Source organism: Diabrotica virgifera, chromosome 7 (genome assembly GCF_917563875.1).
Source record: "Diabrotica virgifera virgifera chromosome 7, PGI_DIABVI_V3a".
Lineage (NCBI taxonomy): Eukaryota > Metazoa > Arthropoda > Insecta > Coleoptera > Chrysomelidae > Diabrotica > Diabrotica virgifera.
In genome coordinates, this window is record NC_065449.1 from 71,014,101 (window position 1) to 71,024,871 (window position 10,771).

Consider the following 10,771-nt stretch of genomic DNA (forward strand, 5'->3'; position numbering starts at 1 on the left):
GCCAAATTATTATTATTATTATTGTTATTACAGTAAAACTTGTCAGTAACGGCCACTAAAAATGAAAGAACCATTGGCCGATATAGAAAGGTGGCCGGTATTTCCAGTTTTTGTAGTCTACCTATAATTGGTTTGGTGAATTTTTAAACTGGCCGTTAGTACAGGTGGCCGATTTTGGCAGGTGGTCGGTAACACAGGTTTTACTGTATATAGAAATTTAGCCAATCGGCCCACCCTCTTAATGATGCTGGATCCGCCGCTGCGGTGGAGTACAACACGATGGCAATATTGTTGCGCCCGTAGAAGAAATTATCGATCGTATGAATGTTGAACAAAGGTTATGCTACGAGCAAGTAAAAAATGCCGTACTAAACGACGCTAACCACGATCGTAGATTTTTTATCTATGGTAGCGCCGGGTGTGGAAAAACGTACCTGTATAATACCATCATTGATTTGCTGGCCAGACGAAACATATCGGCGATCGTGGTAGCTTTTACAGGTATTGCCGCCCTGTTATTGCGAGGAGGACAAACGGCACATTCAAAGTTCAAGCTACCCATTGATCTTTCCCCTGAGAGCACTTCTACAATAATGGCACAAAGTGAAGAAGCACAAATGTTGAGAGATGCGAAAATTTTAATATTTGACGAAATATCAATGGCCAGATATGAAATAATTAATATAATAGACAGATGTTTAAGGGATATTCGCCAAGATGAAAGACCATTCGGCAATATTGTCACTATATTGGGCGGTGATATAAAACAACTGCTACCAATCGTTAGCGGAGGAAGAGCAGAACAGTTACAATCGCTCTTCTACCATTGTAACGAATGGCATAGTTTCAAGCACATGAAACTCAACGTGAACATGCGTGCTGATCCCGCCGAACTGGAATTTGCAAATTGGCTCGAAAAGGTTGGTCGGCATAGCCCAGAGATTCGAATAACCCATCCACGATCGATGAGAACCGATTTAGTTCAAATACCGAATGAATGCGTGGTGGAAGACGTTGTGGGAGCCATATACGGTGATATTGATTTCAAATTCCCAACCTTTCCACAATTATTAGCAGACCGCTCAATAATTTGCCTAAGGAACGACGTCTGCACCGAGATAAATAATAAGATGCTGAGACGGTTGCCAGGCGATATCGTGACCGTTTATAGTGTCGATAATGTCGACTCTGACAATCCGAAAGACGCAGAAAATTTCCCGATGGAATTTCTGAATCGTATCAAATACGGCGGCTTACCTGATCACGAATTAATGCTTAAGGTAGGCGCACCCGTCATTTTGCTGCGCAATATTGATGCGAGATCAGGCTTGGTGAATGGCACACGCCTCATCATAAAACAAGTCAGTCAAAACGCTATCATAGCCGACATTGCTTTCGGAGTGAATAAAGGAAAAACTGTATTTATTCCAAAATTCGACATCAAATGCAGAGTCGACACGCATTCAGTGAATCTCAAGCGAAGACAATTCCCAGTGAAATTAAGCTTTGCAATCACTGTGAATAAAGCGCAAGGTCAAACTTTGGAGAAAGTCGGTATATGTCTAACGACACCAGTGTACGCACACGGTCAGTTGTACACTGCACTTTCACGTGCCAAACGAATGTCAGCACTTAAAGTCCAAATTCGAACAAGCGAACATCAAGGAACGACTAAGGAAAATCACATAAACAGAACTTTGGCTCGCAACGTAGTTTATGAATCGGTTATGAATCGGTTCCAATAAGCTACGCGTCGACATTCGCAAGTTTGATCGTCATCGCAAGTTTCGTCGTTATCGTAAGTTTCGTCATCATCGCAAATTTCGTCGTCATCGCAAGTTTCGTCATCATCGCAAGTTTCGCCGTCATCACCATGGAAGAAAACCAGGCTGTATCGTCGCCCCCGTTAGGTAAATTATTCCGATTCGAGTTTTTTGCACAAACTTACTCAAAAAAAGGTTCTTATAACAAATCCACAGAGTTCCAGGCGGTACCGTGGTCGAAAAATTGTAAATATTTTTTTTAAACCAATTCACAAAAATAATTTTTTTAGTTCGAATCATTTTTTTCGATCATTTGGGTCATTTCATTCTAAGCAAAAAATATTTATCGTAATTTTTCTCTAAAATTGGTTGTTATCGAGATTTATGCGATTTAAAATTTGAAAAACGTGAAAATAGCCAATTTTCAAGGCTTAATAACTCAGCTAAAAATTTTTATGAAAATCAGTAAACAAATCAAAGTTTAGAGTCCCCCCTACAAGATCCTGAAGATGTTTGTATGATTATTGTATCACTAAGCGATTATTTTAAATTATTACCAATGAGTGCTAAGCGCGTGTTAGGCGGCCGTCAATGGTGAGTGTGAAAGAGATGCACCATTCTGGCCTTTCAATGGTGCATCTCACTCGAATTAACTTTGATGGTCGTCTCAATATGCTCTTAGCGCTCATTGTTAATAATTAAAAATAATAGCTTAGTAATCAAATTATGATAAAAACTTCTTAAGGATCTTATAGGGGCAGCTTTAAACTTTGATTTAGTCACTTTCTGACTTTCATAATAATAATTTTTAACCGAGATATTAAGCCTTGGAAACGGTCATTGTCACATTATTCGAATTTTAAATCGGGTTTAACACGACAACATTACATTTTAGAGAAAAATCAGAAGAAATTTTTTTTTGCTCCGAATGACCGAAATGATCTAATAAAAATTTGTCCGAAGTTAAAAAATTGTTTTTGTGAATTTGTTTAAAAAATGATTTGAACAATTTTTCGACCACGGTACTTCCAAGCACCTTGTGGATTTGTTATAAGGATTTATGTTTCAGTAAGATTATACAAAAAAAAATCAAATCGGAATAATTTACATAACGCGGGCGACGATACAGGGTAGACTATAATTAATATGAAATTTTTTTCAGGACACCTACAAAAAAAACCACAAAAAACACAAAAAACGGCTTCGGCCACCAAAAAAAAAAAAAAACAAAAAAATCGGCGCAAGCCAAAAAAAAATAACAAAAAACAAAACCCGGGCAAGTAGGTCCCAACCCTTTGAGCTCCAAGTCTCTGAACCGGACCTGACCGGAGGCAATTTTACAAAATATACCCACTGTCAGCACAACTTCCGCCTTCTACACATACTGCATCCAGAACTGTATGTTTGCCCACTATCAATACATCTTACAAAATATACCCGATTCAAGTAAATGTTCTTGAATCCACTGTGTTTTTGTATTTTCACTGAAGTTTTCTATACATTTATTGCATTACACACTTTAATATATCTGGGTAGATATTATTTCAGTTCACATTTGTTCGTACGCACACGTTAAAATTAGCATTATCAGAACATGATTCAATCCCTAATAAATCTTCATCGTGCAGTTTTAAATATTTTCTTAAATATAATTCAGATATTTTTTATACGTATTTAAATGAAACGATGACCACCAACAAACTGACGACCACACTCAAGATTACTGCATAATAGTTCGTTAAAACGTTCAAATGACAACATTATGTGCTGGAATCGGGTATATTTTATAAGATGTGTGAATAGCGGGTACAGATACTTCTTTTTTAGATGACATTCTTAGAAGACGGAGCTTGTGCTGAGAGCAGGTATATTTTGTAAAATTGCGGCCCGGAGCAGTGACTTGGAGTCCAAGCAAGCAATTTTAGTTACGCGGACAAGTCACTAGAGGATAACAGGTCTAAAGCGCCTCACGCTTGCCTGAATTTACAATCGATTAGGGCATCACGTTGGAGTTTTATTACCCAGAACTCCCACATGAAGAGCATTTGGCTCATAGTTGTGCCCCTATCGCGCATCAGAGTGCTATGGGGGGGAAAGGGATGGTCTGGAGCATTGGAGCGTGGTGGAGTGACTTCTGTTTTTACTCGAGTTAATACACCTCGCTCCAATGAATTGTTACACCCGAATGTCTTTCTAAAAAGTGGACAAGTCTCACAGACTGGGTTAAATTAAATTGCTTGCTTGCTGGCTCACATCGCAAGTCATCGCAAACTTCGTCGTCATCAACATGAAAAAAAGTATGTTCGTCCCCGTTAGGTAAATTATACCGATTCGATTTTTTTGCACAAACTTACTCAAAAAGAGCTTCTTATAACAAATGTCAGTAACTCAAAAAGAGCTTCTTAGAACAAATGCCAGACGGTACCGTGGTCAAAAAATTGTAAACGATTTTTTTTAAGAAATTCACAAAAATAATTTTTTTAGTTCGAATTTTTTTAGATCATTTGGGTCATTCATTCTAGGCAAAAAAGATTTCTCGTGATTTTTCTCTAAAATTCATTGTTGTCGAGTTTTATGCGATTTAAAATTTGAAAAACGCGAAAATAGTCAATTTTCAAGGCTTAATAACCAAGCTAAAAATTATTATGAAAATCAGGAAGAAAATCAAAGTTAAAAGTTCCCCATATAAGATCCTGACGCTATTTTTATGATTATCGTGTCACTAAACGATTATTTTTAATTATTACCAATGAGTGCTAAGCGTGTATTAGGCGGCTGTCAATGGTGAGTGCGAAAGAGATGCACCATTCTGGCCTTTCAATGGTGCATCTCACTCACATTCACATTGACGGCCGTCTCAATACGCTCTTATCGCTCATTGTTAATAATTGAAAATAATAGCTTAGTAATAAAATTATGACAAAAACTTCTTAAGGATCTTATAGGAACGGATTTAAACTTTAATTTGGTCACTTTCTGACTTTCATAATATGTAATAATTTTTAACCGATACTAAATCTTGAAAATGATAATTTTCGCATTTTTCAAATTTTAGATCACAATAAACTCGACAACAATAAATTTTAAAGAAAAATTACAAGAGACCTTTTTTGCTCCGAATGACCTAAATGCTCTACTAAAAATTTGTCCGAAATTAATTTAATTTGTTTAAAAATATTATTTAAACAATTTTTTGACCACGGTACCTCCAGGCACCTTGTGGATTTGTTATAAGGACTTATTTTTCAGTAAGTTTGTACAAAAAAATCAAATCGGAATAATTTACCTAACGGGGGCGACGATACAACCTGGACTGTAATTAATATGAAATTTTTTTCAGGACACCTACAAAAAAAAACCATAAAAAAAACACAAAAAACGGCTTCGGCCACCAAAAAAACAAAAAAAATACTAAAAAAATCGGCGCAAGCCAAAAAAAATCACAAAAAACAAAAACCCGGGAAAGTAGGTCCCAACCCTTTGAGCTCCAAGTCTCTGAACCGAGCCCAACCCAGAGGCGATTTTACAAAATATGCCCACTGTCAGCACAACCTCCGCCTTCTACACATATGTCATTCAGAACTGTAAGTATCCGTACCCACTATCAACACATCTTAAAAAACATACCCGATTCCAACACATGTGGTGAAATTTGAATCCACTATGTTTTGTATTTTCACTAAAGTTTTCTATCCATTTATTGCATTGCACACTATAATCTATCTCGGTATTATTTCAGTTTAGATTTGTTCGTACGCACACGTTAAGATAAGCATTATCATGACATGATTCATCTTCATCGTGCAGTTTTATATATCTTCTTAAATATAATTCAGATATTCTTTCTACGTATTTAGATTAAACGATTACCACCAACAAACTGACGACCACACTCAAGATTACTGCATAATAGTTCGTTAAAAGGTTCAAATGACAACATCTGTTCTGAAATCGAGTATATTTTGTAAGATGTGTTGATAGCGGGTACAGATACTTCTTTTCTGGATGACATATTCGTAAAAGACGGAGCTTATGATGAGAGCAGGTATATTTTGTAAAATTGCGGCCCGGAGCAGTGGCTTGGAGCCCAAGCAAGCAATTTTAGTTACGCGGACAAGTCACTAGAGGATAACAGGTCTAAAGCGCTTCACGCTAGCCTGAATTTACAATCGATTAGGGCATCACGTTGGAGGTTTGTTACCCAGAACTCCCACGTGAAGAGCATTTGGCTTATAGTTGTGCCCCTATCGCGCATCAGAGTGCTATAGGGGGGAAAGGGATGGTCTGGAGCATTGGAGCGTGGTGGAGTGACTCCTGTATTTACCCGAGTTAATACACCTCTCTCCAATGAATTGCTACACCCGAATGTCTTTCTAAGGAGTGAACAAGTCTCACAGGCTGGGTTAAATCAAATTGCTTGCTTGCTGGCTCACATCGCAAGTCATCGCAAACTTCGTCGTCATCACCATGGAAGAAAGTATGTTCGTCCCCGTTAGGTAAATTATTCCGTTTCGATTTTTTTGCACAAACTTACTCAAAAAGAGCTTCTTATAACAAATCCACAGGGTGCCAGGCGATACCGTGGTCAAAAAATTGTAAACGATTTTTTTAAAGAAATTCACAAAAATAATTTTTAGTTCGAATTTTTTTAGATCATTTGGGTCATTCATTCTAGGCAAAAAAGATTTCTTGTGATTTTTCTCTAAAATTGATTGTTGTTGAGTTTTATGCGATTTAAAATTTGAAAAACGCGAAAATAGTCAATTTTCAAGTCTTAATAACCAAGCTAAAAATTATTATGAAAATCAGGAAGGAAATCAAAGTTAAAAGTCGCCCCTATAAGATCCTGACGCTATGTGTATGATTATCGTATCACTAAACGATTATTTTTAATTATTACCAATCAGTGCTAAGCGCGTATTAGGCGGCCGTCAATGGTAAGTGCGAAAGAGATGCACCATTCTGGCCTTTCAATGTTGCATCTTACTCACATTCACATTGACGGCCGTCTCAATACGCTCTTAGTGCTCATTGTTAATAATTGAAAATAATAGCTTAGTAATAAAATTATGACAAAAACTTCTTAAGAATCTTGTAGGAACGGATTTAAACTTTGATTTGGTCACTTTCTGACTTTCATAATAATAATTTTTAACCGATACTAAATCTTGGAAACGATAATTTTCGCATTTTTCAAATTTTAGATCGCATTAAACTCGACAACAATTAATTTTAAAGAAAAATTACAAGAGACCTTTTTTGCTCCGAATGACCTAAATGATCTAATAAAAATTTGTCCGAAATTAATTTAATTTGTTTAAAAATATTATTTAAACAATTTTTCGACCACGGTACCTCCAGGTACCTTGTGGATTTGTTATAAGGACTTATTTTTCAGTAAGTTTATACAAAAAAATTGAATCGGAATAATTTACCTAACGGAGGCGACGATACAACCTGGACTATAATTAATATGAAATTTTTTTCAGGACACCTACAAAAAAAAACCACAAAAAAAAACACAAAAAACGGCTTCGGCCACCAAAAAAATAAAAAAAATATTAAAAAATCGGCGCAAGCCAAAAAAAATCACAAAAAACAAAAAACCCGGGAAAGTAGGTCCCAACCCTTTGAGCTCCAAGTCTCTGAACCGAGCCCAACCCAGATTCGATTTTACAAAATATACCCACTGTCAGCACAACCTCCGCCTTCTACACATACGTCATCCAGAACTGTAAGTATCCGTACCCACTATCAACACATCTTAAAAAATATACCCGATTCCAACACATGTGGTGTAATTTGAATCCACTGTGGTTTTTGTATTTTCACTAAAATTTTCTATCCATTTATTGCATTGCACACTATAATCTATCTCGGTATTATTTCGGTTTAGATTTGTTCGTACGCACACGTCAAGATAAGCATTATCAGAACATGATTCATCTTCATCGTACAGTTTTAAATATTTTCTTAAATATAATTCAGATTCAGATAGTTTTTCTACGTATTTATATGAAACGATGACCACCAATAAACTGACGACCACACTCAAGATTACTGCATAATAGTTCGTTAAAAGGTTCAAATGACAACATCTGTTCTGAAATCGAGTATATTTTGTAAGATGTGTTGATAGCGGGTACGGATACTTCTTTTCTGGATGACATATTCGTATAAGACGGAGCTTGTGATAAGAGCAGGTATATTTTGTAAAATTGCGGCCCGGAGCAGTGGCTTGGAGCCCAAGCAAGCAATTTTAGTTACGCGGACAAGTCACTAGAGGATAACAGGTCTAAAGCGCTTCACGCTAGCCTGAATTTACAATCGATTAGGGCATCACGTTGGAGGTTTATTACCCAGAACTCCCACGTGAAGAGCATTTGGCTCATAGTTGTGCCCCTATCGCGCATCAGAGTGCTATAGGGGGGAAAGGGATGGTCTGGAGCATTGGAGCGTGGTGGAGTGACTCCTGTATTTACCCGAGTTAATACACCTCGCTCCAATGAATTGTTACACTCGAATGTCTTTCTAAGAAGTGAACAAGTCTCACAGGCTGGGTTAAATCAAATTGCTTGCTTGCTGGCTTACAACGTAAACATTATAAGACGACATATAAATATGTACAATTATTATTATAACTGTTATTAAAAATTCCTAAATCAAAGGTACTATTTGTTAATTTTAAGATAATATTAAATTTATTATTAACATAACTGATTCAAAAATTAATAAGTAATTTGTTCTTGTAAAGATTTATAAGAAAAAAAGCTGCATTTGCGTGGCCTCTCTTATCTATCGTAAATTGTTCAATTTACTGCAACAATAAACTTAGAAATAGCGATCTAGGAAGTGTAGCATTGTATTGTATTTCAATTCGAAACATAATATTTCATCTACATTTAATTGCTTGGTATTTGTTAGCACGTGTATACCTAAAAAATAATAATTATATTAAAAAATAATTATTATTATAAAACCAATGTTACTCTCCCCACCAATTTAAATCCATTATACACGTAACATAAATTTCTGTAAAATTGTTTATAACCACTTAAAAAATATGAACATTGATATTTAAAAAAATATACAGTAGAACGTCGATAATCCGGACGTCAAAAATCCAGACCGTCAATAATCCGGATTTGTATCTAGCAAAAATATCTGATTCTTTTAAAATAAATTAAGTACTTCGCTGCGAAAAACGAACCTCTACCGCAGTTCAAAAATATTTTTTTAAAAGCCCAAATAGTGTCTGATGTTTTTACTGTACACATGGTGCTATTATAAATTAATTATAATACAGTGTTTAAACATAAAAAAATGTTTTGATTAATTTCACCTCTAGACACTTTACTGTACAAGAGAAAACATAAAATTTTAAAACGTTTGTTGTACTTTAATGTGAATACTGGCCCTTTTTTGGGGTCATTTCGATAATCCGGATAATTTGATAATCCGGATGGGGTCCGGTCCCAATTAATCCGGATTATTGACGTTCTACTGTATAAAAAAACAATAAAAAAATATAAAAAAAACAAAAGAAAAAAAAAAGAAATAAATATTCAAAAACAATAAAAAAACAAACAAAAAAAAATAACAAACAAAGCCTAGATCTCCGAGGTTGAATCAGGTTTAGGTCTTAGCGCTGAAAGAAAAATTTATTGTAATATCCATTATTGGTTTAGTATAAGCATTTAGTAATAGCATTGTTTATATAGGGAGATAGTTGGTCAGCTCAATAAGTAAATATGTTTGATTCAAATTGAGACTGTCACCAGATGTCCCCACAATTTGTCAGGGTCGCAACGTCAAAATGCATAGACACCAAGTTGGATACGATCCTATTCATAACACTCCAACTCGCATACGTATTAAAAAAATAAATATATAAAAGAGTATATTTAGAAATTGAATTAATGATGTCATGCTACTATACATTATATATTATATAATAGCATGACATCATTAATTCAATTTCTAAATATATTCTTCAATATAAATATATTTATTTTTCTTAATATTTATGCGAGTTGAGGTGTTATGAATAGGATCGTATCCAACTTGGTGTCTATGCATTTTGACATTGCGACCCTGACAAAAATTGTGGGGTCATCTGGGGACTGTCAATTTGAATCAAACAAATTTTCCTATTGGGCTTACCAACTATCCCTATATAAACAATGGTAATAGTCTTTGATATTAGTATGTATGTTTATATAATAGTCTTTAATATTAGTATGTATTTTTAATGTAATTTATGTAATATATGTATTTGTTAAAATATAATGTATCTTAGTTATAATTAGGAAATTGTGTTTATAAAAACGATAAATAAAAAAAATTGAGTAGCTACCTATTATTCTTTATACTACAGAGAGGTGGGATCACGATCACTAGAATTCTATTTTGCTGACGTCATAAAACGAATTTTACAATGGGAGAATCGTGGGTTGCTAGGCAACGTGACGTCGGTTAAATAGAATTCTACTCATCGTGATCCCACGAATTCCAAAGAACCTCATAGAAAACATCAAAAAGATTGGTATAAAGTCTAAATGAGCATCTTTACAAAACTATGTAGAAAGCTGTGCTACCACTAGAGAAAGAGTCACACCAGAGCTCAATCATTTTGGTACCCTAGATATCTGGGATGAGTCAATTTTCCCCTTAGAGGGAGTGTGGACCGTATGGCTAAATCTAGAGTATTATAGTGATTTTACATCTACGAGAGATATATTATTCGATGCGACAATCAAGCAAGACGAAAACAAATATATACATACCTCCGTTTTTAAGACCGTCCATCTAACTATCCGTCCGCAAATATAACTCCTCCTTTATTATTACAGACAGAATGACATATTAATTAGGTGTCGAATGAAAGCTTATCACCCGAGGATGGTATTCAAGATGAGAATTGTGAAGTCTCACTTCCGTTTTTATAAATGTAACCGAAAGTACTGCTTAAAGCCGCCGAAATAGTTCAAGCGACATATTATTCAACG

General features: G+C 35.3%; 1 protein-coding gene and 1 long non-coding RNA gene across 2 annotated transcripts; both read left to right on the top strand.

Moving 5' to 3' along the window:
* The first annotated feature begins 320 nt into the window (after positions 1-320).
* On the top strand, positions 321-1,745 carry LOC126888528 (ATP-dependent DNA helicase PIF1-like). Its single transcript, XM_050656869.1, has one exon. The coding sequence runs from the start codon at positions 321-323 to the stop codon at positions 1,743-1,745; it is 1,425 nt and encodes a 474-aa protein (XP_050512826.1).
* A 306-nt stretch (positions 1,746-2,051) lies between these two features.
* LOC126888449 (uncharacterized) lies at positions 2,052-10,118 on the top strand. The gene is made up of 2 exons (XR_007699556.1): positions 2,052-3,508; positions 5,688-10,118. It is a non-coding gene; the product is annotated as an uncharacterized LOC126888449 (long non-coding RNA).
* The last annotated feature ends 653 nt before the right edge of the window (positions 10,119-10,771 follow it).

Bases quoted from the DNA above. Each gene is read 5' to 3' on its own strand.
- LOC126888528 (XM_050656869.1), top strand. From the start codon at position 321: ATGAATGTTGAACAAAGGTTATGCTACGAGCAAGTAAAAAATGCCGTA.